Genomic DNA, 25625 nt, shown 5'->3' with positions numbered 1-25625 from the left:
AAAAAAAATTTTAGTGCCTTTTCAAATTTAACCTAGACTATAAAATAACTATTACAAAATTACTTCTTTCCAACCAAATTTTATTTTGATCTAAGTAACTCAGTTTCTGTTTTATTATACTTTCATTAATTTATGTGAGCAATTGAGAGATTGAAGTTAATGCTGTGATTTTTCTTACATTGACCAAGAAATGAAGAAAAATATATTTAGAAAAATGAGCTCGATGAGCTAAAAGTAAAAATGAAAACTATAAACAAGAAAATATAGTAAGTAAAGTATATTTATGAACTTGGACTAGGAAAAACTTTAAGATACAAAATGCAAAATCTATAAAGGAAAAACATGGGTAAATTTAATAAAACATCAAAATTTTAGCATCTGGTAAGGCATGGTGGCTCACGTCTGTAATCCTCGCACTTTTGGGAGGACAAGGCAGGTGGATCACTTGAGACCAGGAATTCCAGACCAGCCTGGGCAACGTGGCAAAACTGTCTCTACAAGAAATACAAAAATTAGCCAGATGTGGTGGTGCATGCCTGTAGTCCCAGTGACTCAGGAGGCTGAAGTAGGAGAATTGCTTGAACCTGGGAGGTGGAGGTTGCAGTGAGCCATGGGCACGCCACTGCACTCCAGCCTGGGTGACAGAGTGAGACTCTGTCTCAAAAAAAAAAAAAAAAAAAAAAAGCATCTGACAACAAAATACGTCTAAGAAAAGTGACATAAAATGCTGGAGACGTGTTTTTTCCTTATATAACAAAGGATTAATATCAAGTATATACATAAAAGGATTCTACAAGTAAGAAATAAGAAAACAGTTCAACCGAAAAGTCAGCAAAATGTATGACTAGGTGGATCTTAGAAGAGGAAATATATGTGGGCAATACACATGTGAAAAGATGTGCAACTTCTCTAGAAATTGGGGAAACACAAAATGAAATAATACTGAGATAACTTTTTTGTCCATAAAATTATAAAAAATTTAAGTAATTGAGAATGGTGTTAAGTAGGGAATAAGCTCTATCATACACTGTTGGGAGTAAAACCATTTTGGATGGCAATTTGAGAACACCAATTATAATTTTAAATGTGTATATCCCTTAGCAATTTTTTCATATCTCTTTTTAAAAATTACTTGCATATATTCAAGAAAAGGCATCCAGAAGGATTTGTATTGCAGCATGATTTATACTAATGAAAAATTGGAAACAGGCTAAATATTAACACAGAAGTGATTAAACAGTGGTACATTCATATTGAGGCATTCTTTGTAAGCAATTCAAAATATATGTTCTATGGAAAAGTCAAGACATTGTTAATTTTTTTTTTTTAATGTTTCAGATTAATGCTTGCAGAATGATGTCATCTGGGTAAAAAAATAAAAAATCTACAAAGCATCATTAATCTAAAACATTTACTGCTCAAGAGTAATGTAGTAGTTTAAAATTGGTCTGTTTTTGCAACCAAACACATTTGACCTATTGATGGAACTTTTATTTTCCACAGGTGAGAAACCTCTTCCTCTTAAAACAGCATTGCAAAAAAAGAGGAGTTACGGCAATGCATTTCATCATCCCAGTGCTGTACGATTACAAGAGAGTGATTCTTTAGCCACCAGCATTGATCCAAAAGAAGATCACAATTACAGTGCAAGTAGCATGGCAGCCCAGCGTTGTGCATCCAGGTCTAGCGTGTCTTCCCTGTCTTCTGTAGATGAGGTATATGAATTTATCCCAAAGAATAGCCATGTGGGAAGTGATGGCAGTGAAGGATTTCACAGTGAAGAAGATACAGATGTTGATTATGAAGATGATCCTCTTGGAGACAGTGGCTATGCATCACAGCCTTGTGCAAAAATCTCTGAAAAAGGGCAGTCAGGCAAAAAGATGCGAAAACAGACATGTCAAGAAATTGATGAGGAGCTCAAAGAAGCAGCTGGATCTCTGCTCCACCTTGCTGGAATTCGTACATGTTTAGGTTCCCTAATAAGTACTGCAAAGACTCAAAATCAAAAGCAACGGAAAAAATAGAAATACTTAAAGTGTGGCAATACTCTTTCACTTAATTCTTTACAAGGGATATCAAAGCCATAATGGACTTCATTAGTTTTAGGGTAGGGAAGGGATACGAATTACTTATTTCTTTCAAAACATTTTTGGTTTTTGGTTTTTAAAATTTTTATTAAACAATTGCTGTTAGGATCATGCCTGATCAGAAATATATGATGTGAAGTCCTGAAAGCATAATTTTTGTGGTAAGTGTCTCCAAGATTTGGAAATTTTTGTATAAGAAAATCCCCAGCCTCTGTCTTAAACTTGTGGGACAAAAACCCTTTCTTCTGTTAATATGTCAGAATGTAAGATTTGGCAACTCTATAAATTTTTTTCATTTTCTTTTCCAATCTGTAACTATAGTTACTGAACCAGCTAAAAATTTTGCTAATGTACTTTTCATAGACTTCTCTCCTGACACACAATCCGGTAACATAAGATTGAAATTTTTTTACTTTGTTTTAATTTGTTTTTAATTTTTTGTTGTTGTTGTGGTGTGGGCAAAGACAAACATAAATTGAAAAACATCCTGATGTTTAGAAAAAGTTTCTTTTGGTTACATAGGTAGAGAATGCAACAAAGAGTTCTAAGGTTTAGAAAAGACAGTTTTGTGGTGTTATTTCATCCAAGAACACTCCCAATTCCTATTACAATGGTAGCTTTGAAGTGTTTTTACTTCACAGATACTGCATAGCATTTATTGGGGCCTTTTATTCTTGCCCAAAGTGCTTTGCAAACATTAAGTTTTAGCCACTAGCTGCCTTTGTTGAGTATAAGTTATCCAGTGAGAGGATATAGCCAATTAAGTGTGTTATGGAGTACACCCATTTTGACACACTTGTAATAAGAGAATCTTTCATTTGCCTGCCACATGTACTGCATTCTGAGAATCTTGTAATAGGAATGGAGTGTAATGAAACATTCTGAATACTAATTGCATATGTATCATAAAGTAGGTCATTTAGGAAAAAACTTCTGTCCAAGCTTTGTATGAATTAAATTTATAACAAATTAAATCTTAATAGATTTAATGCAATTTTGCAAACAAAATTACCTTCATGAATTTCAAAATTCATGTAAAATTAGATCTTATGCAATACACCCTTTTGAGGAGGCAGTGTAATAACCTATAGTGCCATTGATCCATGAGAAAAAGATTTTCTGGTACTACTCCAAAAGTGCTTTGACTGAGTATCTTATTTGAACAGTCTGCTTATATGAGACAGTTTTTCATAGTATCATTTGTATAATTTGATTAGATTATTCAGAAACAACAGGATGCTAAACTACACTTATTCATTGTATCTTTTTTTTTTTTTTTACAATGATGGAAGCAACTTTCCAGAAGTTCAGTCTTATGCTACATCCTAAGTCATAGACAATGACCTTGTTTTCATCATTCTGATAGATTGTATACATATGTACACATACATATACACACATGCACAGTCAAGGTCATGATGTTGATTTGCTGTTTTCAGCTGTTTCTATGATTATAAAGCATTTTTTAAGAGACAGATATTTTAACTTTTAATTTTTATTTTGGCAAAACTGTCAAATGAGAAAAATGATTTTAAAAACTTTTTTTCAATTGACAAGACTTTAAGTCAGGGATAACAGTATTAATGTTCTCTGTTCCGTTTCCATGTTTAATTTAACCTGGATAGCCACATTAATGAATTGGTGCTATCAAAATATAGTAATTTTTAAATTTGTTAATAATGAAAAATAACCCTTAAGCATGCAGGATGAGGTATTTGGGTTTTTTCTTTATATCGATCACATCTACAGAAAATGGCTAAACCAAGTTAACTTTTATTATAGTCAGTGAATAAAACACCAAAAACCCAAAAATGCTTTAACCACAGTGTAAATAATAAAGAGATTACACACATCATTTTAATAACTGTTTTTAAGTTTTTACCATAGCCTTCTGGATAGACCTTAGGAACAGTGTTTCAGTAATCTGGCACCAATTTATTTTGTTCTGCTGAAATTCTGTATCACAAATGTGCTACCTGGTTTCTGTCCATAAGATAATTACTCTTTCTTTATAAGAAAAGGAAAGTGATCTAAGAGAAGCAGAGTTAGTTCCAGCTCTAATAGGGATCTTCAAAGTTATTTTGATGTATGTAACAGCAATTCTTTACATCTTTTGATTTTTCTCTTCCTTTTTATTCACTCTTCCCACGAATTTACATGTTTAAGTTATATTCATCACTAGCAAGGACGATAAACACTTCTGCACTGAAAGCTAACAGGGAGAGATTACACAATATTTTACAGTTTCTTAAACTTAATTTAGTGCATCACCTTCCACTTGCTAACATACCAAGCCAGTTATTTTCCAGGGGAAGCACCTTTTAAATTGTGGTCCTCCAGTTACTACTTCCATTGAGATCATGCTCTCATTCCTCAGGTGTTTTGAGAAACATGACTAATAACCATATAATTAAGTAGAATCATTCCAAGTCCTATGGCCTGGAAATTGTATTCCCGATAATACACAAGTTTTCCTGTAATAAAGTCAATTTAGAAACTCCAAGGTGATTACATGTTTTCCAACACATCCTAAAACTGTGATATAAGCTAACATATATTTTGCCTTACGTCAAAAGAATATGTTTTGTTGCAGCTGATTCCAGTTTATAATAGATCCCTAGTAAAAAGCTTTGATTCAGCACGATTGTTCATCTTCACATCCCAAACAGAATCAGTGTTTCTTGAATATATATTTTTGAAGTTTTTTGTGCAATATATTACTAAATCAGTTATTATTTTACTTTTCAAATTCAGAGAAAGAAAACAGATTACCTGAATTCATGGAAAAGGTGGATCACCTCCCTTTTTCCACCTTCAAAGCTTTTCCTGTCCTCATAGCCAGCATGACTTCTTTTAACTTGGATTCATTTGTATATAGTAAAGTTTAGTATATATATTTTTTCTTTTGCTACTTTTGGAGGCATTATGTAAAGGGCTCATACTAGATATTCAGTTAAATATGCTTTAGCACAAAGTCAAACTAGAGAATGTGTTAAGGAGGGAATGTATGTGTCTTGGTAGACCAGGAGGCCTTTCCCAGCAATTTAAGCAACAGATGTGAATACTTCACAAAGCTGTAAAGACCATTGTCTTAAATACTGCAACAACTTAACACCCTTTTGTGAAGATCATAGCATTTATCTAAGAAACTTTGAGGCTTTCTGGTTTACATATATCTTACAGGTTTTTTTTTTTTTTTTTTAGTTTGAAATGTGTAAGCTTTGATTTAAACCAAGTTTACTTCAGTATGTTAATGATGTAGTAAAAATATTTATTGAAAGGCGAATTAGAGTATTTTAATGTTATACCTGCCATTTTTTTTCTTAAAGCATATTCTTTGCATCTAACTGCCAGTGCCATTGTCAAAACTTATTTTTTAAATCGTTGTACATTTCTTATTAAACTAAGTGCTTAATTTTAAAGTATTATGTTGCCATCATATAGTGTATAAAAATGTATAATTGCCAATTGATTGTTAACTATTATTTATTTTTAAATGAAAGTGTAAGAATGCTTTCTGATTCAACAAATTTGTTATCAAACTGTTTCCTTATCCTCTTTTCTGATGTAGCATAAAAATTGTTCCGGTTTGAGTTATAACTGCCAGTAGATGACCAGTCACAAGTGAACCACTTTTCAGTTGCCAGTCTTTGCTCATATTAAAAACAACTTACAAATGCTTAGTTTTTGTATCTAATCTCTGATTATTAAAATGTTTATAAAGTTTATTTTTACCAAAGAGATGCAATTCATTATGACAAAGTATTGCATAATAAATTTGTTTTATAACATTTTTTTGTGCTCTGATCTTTTGTAGGACAGGAGAAGGGTGGTAGGGCAGATGTGATGGCTTATACTTCTACACACACTTTCCATCCAAATTGGAGTCAGGGAAATGAAAAGTACAGTTAAATTTCAAAAAAAATTTTTTAAGTTTTTTTTTTTTATGGTTTTTAGATGTTATCTTAATTATTGAAAGCTAAAACAACATTAATTAAATTACTGTCTTCCTAAAGCTGAACTTCTTTTCCTGTTAATTTACATGTATCTGAAATATTTTGAAATATAACTGGGAAAAATGGAGTAGAATATGAAACCAGCCTGGCCAATGTGATGAAACCCATCTCTACTAAAAATACAAAAATCAGCCAGGTATAGTGGTGAACGCCTGTAATCCCATCTACTCAGGAGGCCGCGGCATGAGAATTACTTGAACCCGGGAGGCGGAGGTCGCAGTGACCTGAGATCCCACCACTGCACTCCAGTCTATGTGACAGAGTGAGACTCCGTCTCAAAAACAAAAAAAGTCATCAAGAGCTTTATGCCAATAAATTCAACCACTTCGGTGAATTAAAAGGCAACAATAAGAAAACCCAATCTAAAAATGGGCAAAATACCTGAACAGACACCTCACCAGAAAAGATAACAGATCACACTCATTGATACTTACCCAAATGAGTTGAAAACATGTCTAAACAAAAACCTGCACACAACTGTTATAGCAGCATTGTTCATAATTGCCAAAACTTGGAAGCAAATCAGAAGTCCTTCAGTAGGCAAATGTATAGACTGGTACATCCAGACAGCAGACTATTATACAGCAATTTTTTAAAAAGCTATCGACATCCCAAAGAAGATATACAAATGGCCAAAAAGAACATCAAAAGATCCTCAACGTCGCTAATTATTAGGGAAATGCAAATTAAAATCACAATGAGATACCACCTCATATCCATTAGAGTGGCTACTATTAAAAGGTTAAAAACACCACCAAAACTAAATGACAAGTGTTGGCAAGGATTGGAACACTTGTGCAGCCACTACAGAAAGCAGTATGGAATTCAAAATAGTACAGTCACTGAAAAGCAGTATGGAGATTCCTCAAGAAATTAAAAATAGACCAACAATTTTACTTCTGGGCACATACCCAAAAGAATTGAAAGGTTCTCAAAGAGATATTTGTCTACCCATGTTTAGAGCAGCATTATTCACAATAACCAAAAGGTGGAAGGTACACAAATTTTCATCAATAGATGAATGAATAAAATGTGGCACATACAATGGATTATTATTTCACCTCAAAAGGGAAGGGAATTTTGACGCAAGCTTTACAACATGGATGAAACTTGAAGACATTATTCTAAGTGAAACCAGTCAGAAAAAGAAAAATGCTGTATGGTACCTACAGTAGTCACACTGATAGAAACAGAAAGGAGAAAGATGTTTGCCAGGGGCTGGAGGAAAAGGGGAATGGGGAGTTGTTTAATGGGCATGGAATTTTGAGTTTTGCAAAATGAAAGAGATGTAGAGATTGTTTGCACAACAGTGTGAATATACTTAACACTATTGAACTGTACACACAAAAATAGTAAATGTTGTATATATTTTACCACAATTAAAAAAACAAAAACGAAAAAATGAGACATCAAGCTATGATGGAAATTTAAACACGTATTACTAAGTGAAAGAAGCCAATCTTTGACTTAGTTGAAAGGTTCACTTACTGAGCCTTAGAAGGCTCATTTCTGTGATTCCAACTACAATCTTATATCGCTTACCAACAGGAATACCTTCTGAGAAAAGTGTCAGGCAATTTTCTTATTGTGGAAACATCATAGGGTGTACTTACACAAACTTAGGTGGTATGGCCTACTACACAACTAGACTATATAGTAGACAGCCTATAGCCCATAGGCTACAAATCTATGCAACATGTTACTGCCCAAATACTGTAGACAGTGGTAACGCAATGGTATTTGTGTATCTTAACCATATCTACACATAGAAAAGACACAGTAAAAACACAGTATAAAAGATAAAACATGGTACACCTATATAGGGAACTTACCATGAATGGAGCTTGCAGGACTGGAAGTTGCTCTGGGTGAGTCAGTGAGTGTGAGTGGTGAATGTGAAGACCTAGGACATTACTGTACACTACTGTAGACTTTATAAACACTACTCTTAGGCTATACTAAATTCATTTTAAAATTTTTTCTTCAATAGTAAATTAACATTAGCTTACTGTAACTTTATAAACTTTAAATTTTTTTTTAACTTTTTGACTCTTTTGTAATAACACAGCTTAAAACACAAACACATTGTACAGCTGTACCAAAATATTTTTTCTTCATGTCCTATAAGCTTTGTTCTATTCAAGTTTTTCTTCTTACTTTTTAAACATTTTTCTTAAAAACTAAGACACAAACACACACATTATCCTAGGCCCACACAGGGTCAGGATCATCAATATTACTGTCTTCCACCTCCACATCTTGTCCTACTGGAAGGTCTTCAGGGGCAATAATATGTATGGTGCTATTATCTCCAATGATAGCAATGCCTTTTTCTGGAGTATCTCCTGAAGGACCTGAGTTTGTTTTACAGTTAGCTTTTCTTTTTTTTAATAGGAGTATACTGTAAAATAATGGTAAAAAGTAGAGTAAATATATAAACCAATAGCATAGTCATTTATTTTCAAGTATACTCTACCTTATTGTATGTGCTATACTTTTATATGACTGGTAGTGCCGTAGGTTTGTTTATACCAGCATCACCATAAACACAGAATATATTATTACAATATGAGGGTTAAGGCATCACTAGGTGATAGGAATTTTTCATCTTCATTATGATTTTATGGGACTGCTGTCGTCTATGTGGTCTGTCCTGGCCTTCGACCAAAACATCATTATGCAGCTCATGGCTGTATATGACATTCTAGAAAAAACAAAACTATGGAGACAGTAAAAAGATCGGTAGTTACCAGGGGTTGTGGGGGAGCATGGGCTTTTTAGGGCAGTAAAACTATCCTTTATGATACTGTAATGATGTATATATATCATTATACATTTGTCAAAACCCACAGAAATTAAAACCAGACAGAGCGAACCCTAATGTAAACTACGGATTTTAGTTACTAGTGATGTATTAATATTGGTTCATCCATTGTTGTAAGTGTACCACACTAATGCAAAACGTTAATAATAGGAGAAACTGGGGCTGTGGTAGAGGGCACAAAGGAGAGTATAAGAGACCTCTTGGTACTTTCCACTCAATTTTTCTGTAAACCTAAAACTCCTCCCAAAAAATTAAGTCTATTAATTAAAAAACAAAACCTAAAACAAAACTGGCACTTGAAAGTACTTCCAGTGGCCAAAGCTAGAGCAATATGAGCACCAAAATAAAAATACAGTCTTCACTGGGTGCGGTGACTCACACCTGTAACCCCAGCACTTTGGGAGGCCAAGGAGGGCAGATCACAAGGTCAGGAGTTCAACACCATCATGGCCAACATGGTGAAACCCCGTCTCTACTAAAAACACAAAAATTAGCTGGGTGTGGTGGCGCGCACCTGTAATCCCAGCTACTCAGGAGGCTGAGGCAGGAGAATTGCTTGAACCAGGGGTTGCAGTGAGCCGAGATCATGCCACTGCACTCCAGCCTGGACTACAGAGCAAGATTCCATCTCAAAAACAAAACAAAACAAATGTAGTCTTATACCTTAATGTATCTATGAGTCCATACTGATATAAATAAATGATTGAATATGTTAATACATGAGGGAAAAGAGACAAATCTCCCATGCAGAAGAATAACACATAAATTATGCAGCTACTCCACCCTAAAGGAGGAAGCATAACTTCCCATTTCTTAAATGTGGGCTTGCATAAGGGCTTCCTTCCAGAGTTTAGTGTGGAAGGGACAGTGATGGGGATAGTACCTTCATGATGGAGAAACCTGACAGACACTACTTCAGTCAGGCATCCTAGGTCAACATCAGCAGTCATGACTCATGTTGATAGCACGTGTTGTTGATATTATATACAAATGGACTTTACCTCTGTGATCTGCATCCCAAAACTAATAGCCTAATTTTTAAAAAGAGATCAGACAAATTCTATTAGCTTGGCATTCTACAACAAGCCTGACAAGTATTCCTCAAATCTGTCAAGATCATTGAAAACAATCAAAATCTGAGAAACTTTCATAGCCAAGAGGACCCTAAAGAGACATAGCAACTAAATGGGATGTATCCTGAATGGGGTCCTGGAATAGAAAAATGGTATTAGGTTAAAAACTAAGAATACCTAAATAAAGTATAAACTTGTGTTAATAATAATGTATCAATAGCAGTTCATTAATTGTAAGAAATGTACCATACTAGTGTAAGAGGTTAGCAGCAGGGAAAACTGCAAGGCAGGGGGCATATGGAAAGTATCTGTATTATTTGCTCAAATTTTTTAACTCTAAAATGGCTCTTTAAAAAGTCTAGTTTAAAAAAAAAAAAAAAACAACAACTCAAAGCAAACTCCAAGTCCAGATGGCTTCACATAAATTATATTTATTATTTAAGGAAGAAATAATACCATTATACCCAAAATCCTTAAAAGCAATAAGAAAAAAAGAAGACAAGAAAATATGTCATAACTTGCTTTATGAGGCTATAGGTTTAGCATTAACCTAATACTAAAACTGAGTAAAGACATTACCTGCTGGGTGCGGTGACTCACGCCTGTAATCCCAGCACTTTGGAAGGTCGGGGCAGGTGGATTGCTTGAGGTCAACAGTTCAAGACTAGCCTGACAAACATGGCAAAACCCTGTCTCTACTAAAAATACAAAAATTAGCCAGGTGTGGTGTCACATGCCTGTAATCCTAGGTATTTGGGAGGCTGAGGCAGGAGAATCACTTGAACCCGGGGGGCAGAGACTGCAGTGAGCCGAGATCGCACCACTGCACTCCAGCCTGGGCAATAGAGTGAAACTCAGTCTCACAGGGGAAAAAAAAAAAAAAAGACATTACCAAAAACCTACAGACCAATACGCATAACGAATGTAGACACAAAAATTCTTAACAAAATAAAATTCAGTAATATACAAAAGAGACAATAACCAATGGGGCTGGCCCTAGGAGTGCAAGTTGGCTCAATATTAAAAATCATCATTATAATTCACCATATCAACAGAGGCAAGAAGAAGAATGTTGGGAACTGGCTCCAAAACTGGCTATAAACAAAATCTCTGCAGCACAATGACATGTTCGTGATGGCCGTGACACCCACACTGAAGGTTATGGGTTTGCCGGAATGAGGGCAAGGAACACCTGGCCCACCCAGAGCGGAAAACGGTTTAAGGCATTCCTGAACCACAAAGAATAGCATGAGTGATCTGTGCCTTAAGGACAGTTCCTGCTCCAGATAACTAGCCAGACCCATCCCTTTGTTTCAGCCCATCCCTTTGTCTCCTGTAAGAAATGCTTTTAGTTAATCTATAATCTACAGAAACAACGCTTATCACCGGCTTGCTGTCAATAAGAGCTGTTGAGGCTCTCAGTTCTGAAGGCTGTGAGACCCCTGATTTCCCACTCCACAAGCTGTATTTCTATGTGTGTGTCTTTAATTTTTCTAGTGCCGCTGGGTTAGGGTCTCCATGACCGAGCTGGTCTTGTCAAGTGGTGCCCATATGTGGGGCTCAAACCCAGGTTGAATGGTTGCCAGAGCAACAGTTGGAGAACGTGGAACTAAGCTAGAGAACACCTGAGTAATCTTAAGCAATCCCCACGGTGAGTAAGAAGGGGAGCTCGGAAGCATCAGGGTAACAATGGGACAAGTGTGGGCTCTGGTTCATTCCACCTTGGAATCTTTTCACACTGATGATGAGGAGGAAGGAGAGTATAATGAAGTAACACAGCAGGTTTGTTTGCCAGCTAAAGCTAAACTGGCAAAGGAGGGAGAGGTTCATTCCTACCCTTCTGCACCCCCTCCTTATTTTGAAGAAAAAGAGTGGCCTCACCCTCCAGATCTTTCTTTTCCGGAGGACTCTGGGCAAAAGGTAGTTGCCCCAGTGACTGTTTGAGCAGCACCTCGAGTGACCACTCTCAGTTCTATTCAGGCAGGAACCCAGCAAGCTAGAAGAGGGTGATTTAGAGGCTTGGCAGTTCCCTGTTAGAATACACGCCCCAGATCAACAGGGAAATATTATAGCTACATATGAACCTTTTTCTTTTAAATTAATTCGGTTACAGGAGTCTCTTAAAAAGGTGATTGCAGGCTGGGTGTGGGCTCAGTGGCTCATGCCTGTAATCCCAGCACTTTGGGAGGGCAAGACAGGCAGATCATGAGGTCAGGAGACCAAGACCATCCTGGCTAACATGGTGAAACCCCGTCTCTACTAAAAATACAAAAAAAAAATTAGCTGAGGGTGGTGGCGGGTGCCTGTAGTCCCAGCTACTCAGGAGGCTGAGGCAGAAGAATGGTGTGAACCCAGGAGGCGGAGCTTGCAGTGAGCTGAGATTGCACCACTGCACTCCAGCCTGGGCGATAGAAAGAGACTCCATCTCAAAAAACAAAACAAAACAAAACTAAACTAAAGGTGATTGCAGATTGCAGATTTGGCTGCTCAGGATATAGTGTTGCAGTTATTAGCTTTCGACAATGCTAATCCCGATTGCCAGGCTACTCTGTGACCTATTAGAGGGAAAGCACATTTAGTTGATTATATCAAGGCCTGTGACAGTATCTGCATCAGGCTGCTCTGCTAGCCCAGGGGATGGCAGGACTGAGAGTGGATAAAGGAAATACATCGTTTCTGTTTTAACTGTGGGAAGCATGGTCATGCTAAAAAATGTAGAAAAAATCAGTGATTCAGGCCACCAGATAGGGGAAAAAAGAAAACTGCTGAGCCTGAAGTATGTCCAAAATGTAAAAAAGGAAAACATTGGGCTAATCAGTGTCATTCTAAATTTGATAAAGATGGGAACCTGATTTCAGGAAACGCCATGGGGGGCCTGTCCCAGGCCCTGTTCCAAACCTGGGCATTTCAGGCTCAGGTCATTCCCTCACCCCTGTACAATGTCTGTCCCCTGCCACAGCCGGTAGTGCTGCAGTAGATTTATGCTACATAAAAGCTGTGAGCCTTTTGCCTGGAGAATCCCCGCAAAAGGTCCTATCAGGAGTCTGTGGACCCTCGCCAGTGGGGATGATAGGATTACTTCTAGGAAGGTCTAGTTTGCATTTAAAAGGAGTACAAATACATACAGGAGGCATTGATTCAGATTACAATGGAGAAATTAACATTGCTGTATCTACTTCTGTTCCCTGGAAAGCAGAGCCAGGAGAGCATATAGCACAGCTCCTGATTGTGCCATATGTGGAAATGGGGAAAAGTGAAATTAAACGAACAGGAGGATTTGGAAGCACAAATAACCAAGGCAAAGCAGCTTATTGGGTAAATCAAATTACTGATAAATGTCCTACCTGTGAAATAACTAATCAGGGAAATAAATTTAAAGGTTTGGTAGATACAGGAGCGGACATTTTAACCATTTCTCTACAGCACTGGCTGTCTGCATGGCCAATTCAACCTGCTCATTTTAACATAGTTGGAGTTGGTAAAGCCCCTGAAGAATATCAAAGTAGTTATATTTTGCGTTGTGAAGGGCCCAGTGGACAACCTGGGACTATTCAACCAATTATAACTTATGTATCTATAAATTTATGGGAGAGAGATTTATTACAACAGTGGGGAACACAAGTTCTAATTCGAGAACAATTATATAGCCCTCAAAGTCAACATATGATGCATGAAATGGGGTATGTCCCTGATATGGGACTAGGAAAAAATTTGCAAGATTTGAAGGAACTGCTTCAAGCAGAAAGACAAAATTCCCACCAAGGTTTAGGATATCATTTTTGATGGTGGCCATAGTTAAGCCTCCAGAACCTATACCTTTAAAATAGTTGACAGATAAGCCAATTTGGATAGAACAATGGCTGCTAAGTAAAGATAAACTGGAGGCTTTAGAAGACTCAACTACAATTTGGATAGAACAATGGCTGCTAAGTAAAGATAAACTGGAGGCTTTAGAAGACTCAATTACTGAACAATTAGAAAAAGGACACATAGCTCCAACATTTTCCCCTTGGAATTCTCTGCTTTTCGTAATTAAGAAAAAACCAGGTAAATGGAGAATGTTGACAGATCTTAGAGCCATTAATTCAGTTATACAACCTATGGGGACATTATAGCCAGGATTGCCTCCTCCCGCTATGATTCCAAAAAATTGGCCTTTAATCTTTGTAGATTTAAAAGACTGTTTCTTTACTATCCCCTTAGCTGAGCAAGACTGTGAATGGTTTGCATTTACAATTTCTGCAGTAAACAACCTGCAGCCTGCTAAGCATTTTCATTGGGAAGTGTTGCCACAAGGCACATTAAACAGTCCAACAATTTGCCAGACGTATGTGGGGCAAGCAATGGAACCTACTTGTAAAAAATTTTCACAGTGTTACATTATTCATTATATGGATGATATACTTTGTGCTGCCCCCACTCAAGAAATATTACTCCAATGTTATGATCACTTGCAAAATTCAATTTCTTGCACTGGTTTAACTATAGCTCCTGACAAAATTCAGACTACTACTCCTTACTCCTACTTGGGGACCTTAGTAAATGACACTACAATAGTGCCACAGAAAGTAACTATACATAGGGATCAATTGAAAGCATTAAATGACTTTCAAAAATTACTAGGAGACATTAATTGGATACGACCTGCTCTAGGCATTCCTACCTATGCCATGAGTAATCTATTTTCTATCCTTAGAGGAGATCCTAGTCTCACTAGCCCTGGGCAATTAACAAAAGAAGCTGAGACAGAGTTACATTTGCTTGAAAAGCAAGTCCATAAGGCTCAAATAAATAGAATAGATCCAGAGAAGACTCTAGATTTGCTAATTTTTCCAATTCAGCATTCACCTACTGGTGTTATTGTCCAAGAGCAGGACTTAGTAGAATGGCTTTTTCTTTCACATACTAATTCACAGACTCTAACTCCTTATTTTGATCAAATCGCTACTAGGATAGGAAATGGGAGAACTCAGATTGTTAAATTACATGGATATGATCCTGGAAAAATTATTGTCCCTCTCACGAAGGCACAAATACAGCAAGCTTTTATAAATAGTCTTGCTTGGCAAACCCATTTAGTTGATTTTGTGTGTATTCTTGATAATCATTTTCCTAAAATGAAACTGTTTCAATTTTTGAAATTAACTGATTGGATCCTCCCTAGAATAACTAAATTTAAACCAATTGAAGGTGCTGAGAATGTTTTTACACATTGGTCTAGTAATGGTAAAGAATATTAAACACATTACTGGCATCCCATATAATTCTCAAGGACAAGCCGTTGTAGAACAAATGAATCTCTCCCTGAAACAGCAGTTGCAAAAACAGAAAGGGGGAAATAGAGATTATGGGACAGCCCATACACAATTGATCTAGCATTATTCGCTTTAAATTTTTTGAGCCTGCCTAAAGGCCAGATGTTATCAGCAGCTGAACAACATCTACAGAAACCAGCTGCAAGGACAGAAGCAGAACAACTGGTTTGGTGGAGACATCCAATAACAAAAAGTTGGGAAATAGGTAAAATAATAACTTGGGATAGAGGCTATGCTTGTGCAGCTGATTTGGATAGCATCAAGACAGCTGAAGACTTATCATGAGCCAGATGCCAAGGAAGAGATTCCAGGAGGATCCTGAGGAACCCCCGGTTGCGGCCATGTCAAGACTGATGCTGAGGAGGACCCCAACTGTCACGAGCAACACCCATCAAACACAGCCACCTACTTGGGGACAGATCAAAAAGTTGTCACAGATGGTGGAAGAACACCTGAGGAAAACTGGACAACCAGTCACAACGAGTAATTTAATGATAGCTATGATAGCGGTGATCACCATTGCTGTGAGTATTCCTTCAGCAAAGGCTGACACAGAGAACAGTTATACTTACTGGGCATATTTGTCAATCTTGGCTGGCAATAATGCCTGGATGTAATCACTCTATGACACATTTACACATGCTTTCTGATCTCATTATTTACCATAATAAATCTGCTCCTATAATTGAGGCATACCGCCCTCAAAAACCTATTTGTAAACAGAATTGGACCTGGCCAGACAAAATGAACATACTTGTTTAGGAAGATTGCACTGCAGAACAGGCAGAGGTTCTGCTCAGCGATTCCTATGGAATCATTATAGATTGGTCCCCTAAGGGGATGTTTATCTTAAGTTGCACCACTCAGTCTGCATGCCATGGCCACACTATGTTCAGCTGGTCTGAACAAAATGGTCAGATGGTAGACATGGTAGAAATGGTAAGAAGTATGGCAAGTGTTCCTATTATCTGGAAACATGGCATTATAGTGGCACCTAAACCTCAAATGGTATGGCCCGCTGTAGGAGCTAAACATGAAGATTTGTGGAAACTCTTAATAAGATCAAAATTTGGGAAAGAATAAAAGAGCATCTAGAAGGACACTTGTCTTTGGATATTGCATAATTTTTTTAAAAACTAATATTTAAAGCATCCCAGGCACACCTGACCTTAATGCCAGGAACTGGAGTGCTTGAAGGAGCTGCAGACAGATTAGCAGCTAGTAACCCATTAAAATGGATAAAAACACTTGGAAGCTCTGTGATTTCAATGATGATTGTGTTATTAATCTGTGTTGTTTGTCTTTGTATAGCCTGCAGATGCGGATCCTGACTCCTGTGAGAAGTAGCTCACCGTGACAAAGCTGTCTTTGCTTTTATCACTTTGCAAAACAAAAAAGGGAGGCATGTTGGGAACAGGCCCCCAAAACTGGCCATAAACAAAATCTCTGCAGCATTGTGACATGTTCATGATGGCCATGATGCCCACGCTGAAGGTTGTGGATTTACCAGAATGAGGGCAAGGAAAACCTGACCCACCTAAGGCAGAAAACCATTTAAAGGCATTCCTGAACCACAAACAATAGAATGAATGATCTGTGCCTTAAGGACGTGTTCCTGCTGCAGATAACTAGCCAGACCCATCCCTTTGTTTCGGCCCATCCCTTTATTTCCCCTAAGAAATGCTTTTAGTTAATCTGTAATCTATAGAAACAATGCTTATTACTAGCTTACTCTCAATAAACATGTGGGGCAAATCTCTGTTCAGGGCTCCCAGCTCTGAATGCTGTGAGACCCCTGATTTCCCACTCCACGTGCTATATTTCTGTGTGTGTGTCCTTAATTCCTCTAGTGCCGCTGGGTTAGGGTCGCCATGACCAAGCTGGTCTTGGCAGAATAAAAAATATGATCATTTCAATAGATAGAAAAGCTTTTAACAAAATTCAGTATAATTCATAACGAAAATTCTAACCAAACCAGAAATTAAAGGAAGTGTTTTTATTGGAAGACAATTTTCTATGGATGTCTTTTTTTTGGGGCAATGTTTTAATTCTAGCAAAATATGTAACATAAAATTTTAATCATCTTGAAGTGTACAATTCAGTAACATTAAGTACATTCATGATGTGATGCAACCATCACCAATATCCATTTCCAGAACATTTTCATCATCCCAAACAGAAACTGTATTCATTAAACAGTAACTCTCCATTCCCTGCCCCACCCCTGTAACCTCTTTTTACTGTTTGTCTCCACGAGTGTGCCTATTCTATGTACCTCATTGTACATGCAATCAATCATACAATAATTTCCCTTTTGTGTCTGGCTCATTTTCACTTGGCATAAAATTTTCAGGATTCATCCATGTGGTAGTATGTGTCAAAATTTTATTTCTTTTTAAGGCTGAATAAAACACCATTGTTTGTATACAATATATTTTGTTCATCCATTCCTCTGTTGATGAACATTTGGGTTGTTTTCACCTTTTATCTCTTGTGAATAATGCTGCTATTAACATTGATGTGTAAGTGACTGTTGGAGTCCCTGCTTTCAATTTGTTGGAGATCTATCTAGAAGTAGAATTGCTGGATCACATGGGAATTCTGTGTCTAATTTTCTGAGCAACCACCAAACTGCTTTCCATAGCAGTTAGACCCTTTATATTCCCACCAGCAATGCACAAGTGTTCTACTTTCTCCATATCCTCTCTAACACTTAATTTCTGTTTTTATGTGTTTTATTTTCATAATAATCATCCTAATGAGTGCAAAGGAGAGTGTCATATTTTTGCATGTCTTGCAAATAGAGGCACTGGCAGTGTTTTTTTTTCCAGACTATCTTTTCAAGGATGTTTGTATAGAGAACAGCCATGAAAAGTAGATATAGTATCTCTCTCCAGAGCAGATGACAAGTTTGTTTGCTGTCCAGTATCATAAAGATAATGGCTTCCTCTGGGGCAAAGGCTGGACAAGTTTGCTTGTACCCTTTGTAAAATATTTGGATTTCCTAAGCAGCCTCCAAGTGGGCTGCTCTGCATAGCCCCAAAGGAGTGATGAGAACCAATGTGATCATGAAGCTGATGTTGCTTGCAGAGCTATAATAAATTCTTTGGTCTTTGACCCAGAAGTCTGATGTCTTTTGCCAGCATCCATGAAACTATTGCAGGCTAGCCTGTTAGCTTGAAAGTAATATAAAAGTTCACACCCTTCACAGTTCCGGACATTCTTCTGCCTGATAAAAGCCATCTATTGAAAATCTATAGTAAACATTATACTGAATGATGAGAGACTGACTCCTCCTTTTCCCAATAATGAACCAGCCGAGTATGTCCATACTCACCCCTTCTATTCAATATTGTTCTGGAGGTCTTTGCCACTGCAATAAGGTCAAAACCTAAAAAAGAAGGAGGAAGAGGAGGAAAAAGAGAAGCAGGAGGGAAAATAAAAGGCATACAGCATGGAAAGGAAGAAATAGAACCATCTTTATTTACAGACACCGTGATTATGTATGTAAAAATTCCTAAGGAATCTATAAAAGGCTATTAGAACTAATAAGTACATTTAGTAATGCCACAAGATACTAGGTCAGTGTTTTAAAAATCAATTGTATTTATATTAGCAACAAACTTCTGGAAAATTAAAATTTAAGAAGCAATACCATTAACAGTAACGTACAAAAAATGAAATACAAAGGGATAAATTTAACAAAATATGTGTAACACATGTACAATGAATGAAAACCACAAAACATTGCTGACAAAACTTTAAAAGATTTAAATCAATGGACAGATAAACACTGTGTCCATGGATTCAAAGACTTAAATATTGTCAAGATGTCAGTTCTTTCCAAATTGATCTATACATTCAATCTCAATCAAGATCCTAGCTGGCTTTTTTTTTTTTTAAGAAATTGGCAAGCTGATTTTAAAATTTGTATAGAAATGCAAATGACTTAGAATTGCCAAAAATTTTTTGGAGAAAAGGAAAACAAAATTGGATGACTTATACTACCTGACTTTAAAATTTGCTATAAAGCTACAAAAACCAAACCATATGGTATTGGCATAAATCTAAATATATAGATCAATGGAACAGAATAGTTCAGAAAATAAAAACTCACATATACATAAGCAACTGTTTTTTGACAAGTACCAAGTTAACTCAAAGGATTAAGGATAATTTTTTTTTCAACAAATGGTGCTAGAACAATTAGATATATATCAACAATGAGCCTTGACCGCTACCTCTCACCATACATAAACATTTATTTGAAATCAATCACAGACATATATGTAAAAAAAAAAGCTAACAGTGTAACACTTTTAGAAGAAAACATAAGAGAAAAGCCTTCTAATTTCTAGGCAGGCAAAGATTTATTAGATAGCACACACACACATAAAAATTAAAAATTAGCCAGACATGGTGGTTGTGTACCTATAGTCCCAGCTACTCAGGAGACAAAGGATGTAGTGAGCCGTGATCACACCACTGCACTCCAGCCTGGGTTACATACTGAGACCCCATCTCAAAACAAAACAAAATAACAATTTAAAAAAAAAAAAAAAAAGGAAAGGTGAATAAACACATTATGCTGAATTCCTACAATGGAACAAAAAACTTTTAATTTTTTTTCAGAAATAAAAAGAAACAAACTGCTGATACAATGTATATGAAACCAATCTCAAAAGAACACACATATGTGATTCCATTAACATGAAATTTTTAAAAAGACAAATCTAATCCTCTCTATAGTGACAGAAAGCAGATCAGTGATTGCCTAGGACCCGGGCTTGGGTGGGGAGCATTAAGAATCATGCACATACAGCAGAAGGGAGAAGAGAAGAGCTTCTTGGTATTCTAATTCAGTGTCGGCAAAACAAAAATAATTTGTCCTGCTTGACCTGTAGAGTAAGAGAAATAATACAAATTTGCTATTAACATGAAAAATTGAAATAAATTGGACAATTTCTATTACTTTCAGAGCTGATGGTTGAATAAAAAAACCTTCAAGTCATACTAATGGCTCCCATGTAGAATAGAGATGGATTAAAACGTGGCTGGGTATGATGGCTCATGCCTGTAATCCCAGCATTTTGGGAGGCCGAGGTGGGTGGATCACCTGAGGTCAGGAGTTGAAGAGCAGCCTGGCCAACAGGGCGATACTCCATCTCTACGAAAAATACAAAAATTAGCTGGGCGTGGTGGCGTGCACCTGTAATCCCAGCTACTTGGGAGGCTGAGACAGGAGAATTGCTTTAACCTGGGAAGCAGAGGTTGTGGTGAGCCAAGATTGCGCCATTGCACTCCAGCCTGGGGGACAGAGCGAGACCCCATCTCAATAAATAAATAAATAAGAAAAAGAAAGAAATATTAAAAGGTGAGGAGGGTTGGGTGGATGTGGGGAATCAGTCACTAGAAGTTTAATGGCCTTTTTAAAAAAAAAACTTCATTAAGAATATTAATGGAATGTAGGCTGGGTGTAGTGACTCACACCTGTAATCCCACCACTTTGAAAGGTCAAGGCAGAAGGATCACCTGAAGTCAGGAGTTTGAAACCAGCCCGGCCAACATGGTGAAATCCCATCTCTACCAAAAATACAAAAATTAGCCAGGCATGGTGGCAGGCACCTGTAGTCCCAGCTACTCGGGAGGCTGAGGCAGGAGAATCGCTTGAATCCGAGAGATGGAGGTTGCAGTGAGCTGAGATCATGCCACAGCACTCCAGCCTGGGTGAGAGAGAGAGACTCCATCTCCAAAAAAAAATAAATAAATAAAAAAAAGAGAGAGAGAGAATAAATGGAATGGAATGGAAGAATAAGTACTACTTACTGAGTATTTACCACTTGCCACTTGCCAAGCAGGGCAATCACCAAGCCAAGCATTTATATATTGTTTGTTATTTCATTTAATCCTCACATTGACACTATGAAGTTAATGAGGTAAATGTTACCATTTATAGATGAAGAAACGCAGACTCGAGGAGTTTCAACTGCCCATGGTTACACTAGTTAGTAAATGATTTAAAAAAACAAGTCTGATTCCAGAATTTGTGCCTTAATTACCAGGCTTTACTGCCTCTGGGTTATAGGAATATACAAGCATGAGAACAAATTTGGCCATTGATTAATTTGCTAAACAAATCAGCAGGAAGCACTTTTTGTTGTTGTTGTTGTAGAGATGGGGTCTCCCTCTGTCACCCAGGCTGAGTGCAGTGGTGCAATGTTGGCTCACTGCAACCTCCACCTCCCACATTCAAGCAATTCTCATGCCTCAGCCTCCCAGGTAGCTGAGACTACAGGCACACACCACCATGCCTGGCTTTCTTTCTTTGTTTTTTGTTTGTTTGTTTGTTTTTTGTATTTTTAGTATAGACAGGGTTTCTCCATTTTGGCCAGGCTGGTCTCAAACTCCTGGCCTCAAGTGATCCACCTGCCTCGGCCTCCCAAAGCGCTGGGATTATAGGCATGAGCTACCGCACCCGGCCAGAACACAAAGCACTTTTTTTTTTCTTTTTGAGATGGAGTTTCACTCTTGTTGCCCAGGCTGGAGTGCGATGGTGCGATCTCGCTCGGCTCACCACAACCTCCTGCCTCCCAGGTTCAAGGGATTCTCCCTCCTCAGCTCCCCGAGTAGCTGGGATTACAGGCATACACCACCATGCCCGGCTAGTTTTCTTGTATTTTTAGTAGAGACGAGGTTTCTCCATGTTGGTCAGACTGGTCTCGAATTCCTGACCTCAGGTGATCCGCCTGCCTTAGCTCCCAAAGTGCTGGGATTACAGGCGTGATGTGCCTGTAATCGCGTGATGTGCCACCACGCCCAGCACATGAAGCACTTATTAAAGCCCCACCACTGTATTGGGCCTTGGCAGTTGGTAGTGAACAAAACAGACAAGTCTCTGCCCTCGTGGAGCTTGTATTCTAGTGGGAGGATAACAGACAAAATAAGAAATTGAAATAAAATATCAGAAGTCATAAATGCTGTGAAGAAAACTAAGGTGAGGAAAAGGAAGTAGAATCAGGGTGACAGCTGCTATTGTAGATGAGTTGGGCATCTGAGCAGAGCAGGGAATGGAATGATGTGCAGAAGCCTGTCTGCCAGTATCTAGAGGAGGAGCCTCTAGGCAGGAACCAGGGAAGGTAAAGGAAATGCAGCCCTTTGATGTATTTACAGGAACTGCAAGAGTAGGAGCTACTGCACCCAGAGGAAACTGCGAAGGAAAGACTGGTAGGAGATGACAACTGAGAAACATTCAGGTTCCAGGGACCATGTCATGTGTGGAGCTCTGCAGGGGCTGTGTTAAGAACTTAGAACCTAAGATTAGGGGAGCAAGGAAACAAATGTACATTTCAAAGAGTCACTATTGTGTCATGAGATTCGAAGATTGCTCATAGCAAATCTTAAACACAAAATCTTGGTCAAATACCTTCTGACAAAACAGTATATCCTATGTACTATAATCTGTTACAGTTACCCTTCAAGCCAAAATAACTCCTACATCACGAAACATATAATCCAGAAAACTAAGAAAGAAGGAGTTGTTTCTCTAAACTGGTATCCATATTACTGCACCTTATTTAATTATTTACTTATTTTTTTTTAGAGATAGGGTCTTGCCATGTTACCCAGGCTGAAATTCAGGGGCATGATCATAGTTCACTGTAACCTCACACTCCTGAGTTCATGCAATCCTCCCACCTCAGTCTCCTGAGTAGTTAGGCCTACAGGCGTGCATTGCCATGCCTTGCTAATTTCTTTTTTCTTTTTTATTTTCTTTTTTATTTTGTAGAGATGGGATCTCTCTGTATTGTCCAGGCTGGTCTTGAACTCCTAGCCTCAAGCGATCCTCCTGCCCTGGCCTCCCAAAGATTACTTTACTTTATTAACAAATGGTTTTATAAGGTAAAATCTTACCTATTCTCATTTGTATAAAGGTCAGCCTACATTATTGAAAATATATACTTACTGCTTTTAAATGTAATTGGAACTAAACCATCCAAGTTTTTTAGGACATTAAGGGAACAGAGAAGAGTAACGTTATAATTAGCCTATCTGATAGATTTCATTAAGCAATTCAAGCATTCTCTTGAGGTCTTGCTTACAGTATTGCATCTCTTAATAAGTAGAGTAAAAGTAAGTAAGAAGCTGAATCTTGACCAAATTATAATACTATCAATTCTACAACAACATAAGTTAGCTGAAACACTTACTAATCTTTCAAGTAACTGCCAGCCAGCACACACTTTAAGAACTCAGATGTTTTGGTGTCTTTCTAATCAAATGAACAAGAAGCAGTAGGAAGTTTTCAGTAGGAAAACTTCCCCTCACATCATATTGATTTAATTTAAAGGACTCCCACTCACTTTCTGCCTTCACTTGCACACCATTCTGAATTTTTGTATTTTAAAATATAAATTTTTTCTCGAATGAAAATATTTGATGGTAATTCTGTGTTTCCTTGTAATTTGATTCTGTGTAACTATTTCTTTCCCTTCTTTTAAATGAATTTTCCCCAGGAAATGTATGGTCAGCTTTAATTCACTTTAAGAACAATCGTTGATTATTCAAATGAGAAATTGCAATGTTTAAATACTTTCAGCCAGCTGTTGGAAGAGGCAATGGTGTACTGACACATTTCAGCTGATATACTGCAGGCTCTTTATCAGCGGAGGTAAAAGCATGGCCATATATAATTCATTAGTATTCTCTCTCTCTCTCTAATTGCTTTCTAGTAGAATTGCAGAAAGGAATTCTCACTCTCTTCTGTTTCCCTTGGGGGTTTGCCTTTGTTACGACTCAACTATAAGCTTTATATGGAGTTGCAGCTTTTGAAATAGAGCATTAATTGGAAGCAATTATTCAATTATAGCAGCTGTGGCTATGCTGTATCCTGAATATTTACCAAGAAAAGAAAGCATTTAACAGATGATTTAATATAGCAGCTTGGCAATAATGAACCTGCAACCAACACTGCAATTGCATAACTAATATCTTCAATGGCTGAAATATTCAAGAGTACATGGTATAAATTTAAAAATAAAATAAGACTATCAGGCTTAATTTTCAAAGCACTGCAAAATGTGTGAAGTCAATTCAAAAGTAATCAAAGAACTTATGTTTGTTTATTATCTAAAAATGTGTGAGATTTCTCCAACTGCTTGATTTTAAAAGTAGATATGTTTTCAATTTTAATCGATTTTTTTTTTCTTTTACTCTTTCGATGCCTCATGTATGTACTCTGAAGTCTTATTATAAGGCTGCCCTTGAAATTGATGCTTTGGAACCACTTTAGGTACTTCTCAGATAAGCACCAAGAAGAACCTGCCCTGTGTGAAATTCCACTCTGTAACCAATGGTGTGATAATGAGCTGCCAGCTAGTCATTTTCTGCCTGTAATCTATTCAGCTTCTCGAGTGCTGACCAAGTGCTTGGCAGGGAATGGCTTTGGCTGGGCTAGGATTGATTAAATGGATGTGAAGACAATCCATATGCTGTCAAAAAATATTTTTATGGGCAAAAATCCACTACTAATACCTGCATTATTGGTTCTGAAAGAAATGGAGAAAATGTTTCATCAAATTTATTAGCTCTACGTTGAAACGAAACAAAGGAACCGAAACACTTTGCTACCAACTCTTGAGTCATCTTATTGGTGCTGTCTTGACAAAGAGATGCCATTCTTTTATTTGCTATGATGTCACCTTTGTCCAATCATAACCTTCCTTATGAGAGTAGGATAACTCTGGAGACAAGGTGAGTGACAGCAGCAAGCAACGCAGCAGTCACTAGGCAACAAGATCCAGCCTTTAGCGGAAGAGAATCTTAAAACATTTAACCCTCACACTGTCTGGGTGTCTCATTGCTGAAATGGCAGTAATCTCTGGACAAAAGCCTAATGTGAATAGGCAGCTTGTTTCTAAAGCCATGTTTTTTCAGGCACTGTGAGGAAACTTCCTTCTTAGACTAAGAACATTACTCAGTTTGAAAAGATTGGTAGAGTTAGAAATCTTTAAAACTGCTTTTTCACAGGGTCACAGTTTAAGCCACATGAGGATCCCCCCAGTGTGTTTAGAACTGTTATTCAATTGCTCCCCATAAGGCAGGCTGCCGCACAGGTCTTGTAGTCTGTGCTCTGCACAAAGTCACACTATAGAAGGGGTGAGTGGGACTGAAATCAGCCTGTGCCCCCTTGCCAAGACATACCCTTGCTAGGGCAGTGTGGAGAAGGGTGTCTTTATCTAATTGGTTGCCCTGATGGGGCACCATTTTGTAATTTGTCTGCCTGGAGGAGGCGCTTTTTCCTAATTTGC

General features: G+C 37.5%; 2 protein-coding genes and 1 pseudogene across 12 annotated transcripts in view; 2 read left to right on the top strand and 1 right to left on the bottom strand.

The window, feature by feature from the left end:
* Positions 1–5883, top strand: part of FOXN2 (forkhead box N2) — a 65510-nt gene extending 59627 nt beyond the window's left edge. For all 10 annotated transcript variants that reach the window (XM_050754885.1, XM_050754876.1, XM_050754880.1 and 7 more), the window contains one exon: positions 1504–5883. In XM_050754885.1, the coding sequence (XP_050610842.1) occupies positions 1504–2027 (524 nt within the window). In that variant the 3' untranslated portion in view covers positions 2028–5883. The remainder of the gene's footprint in view (positions 1–1503) is intronic.
* The window catches only part of LOC126934259 (uncharacterized), a 1193286-nt pseudogene that overhangs the window by 4920 nt on the left and 1162741 nt on the right, over positions 1–25625 (bottom strand). The window lies entirely within an intron of this gene.
* PPP1R21 (protein phosphatase 1 regulatory subunit 21) overlaps positions 1–25625 on the top strand; it is a 645938-nt gene that overhangs the window by 518561 nt on the left and 101752 nt on the right. The window lies entirely within an intron of this gene.

This window comes from Macaca thibetana, chromosome 13, assembly GCF_024542745.1.
Source record: "Macaca thibetana thibetana isolate TM-01 chromosome 13, ASM2454274v1, whole genome shotgun sequence".
In the NCBI taxonomy this organism is placed as follows: domain Eukaryota; kingdom Metazoa; phylum Chordata; class Mammalia; order Primates; family Cercopithecidae; genus Macaca; species Macaca thibetana.
The sequence above is the reverse complement of the archived record's forward strand: the minus strand, read 5'-3'. Positions and strand labels throughout refer to the sequence as shown.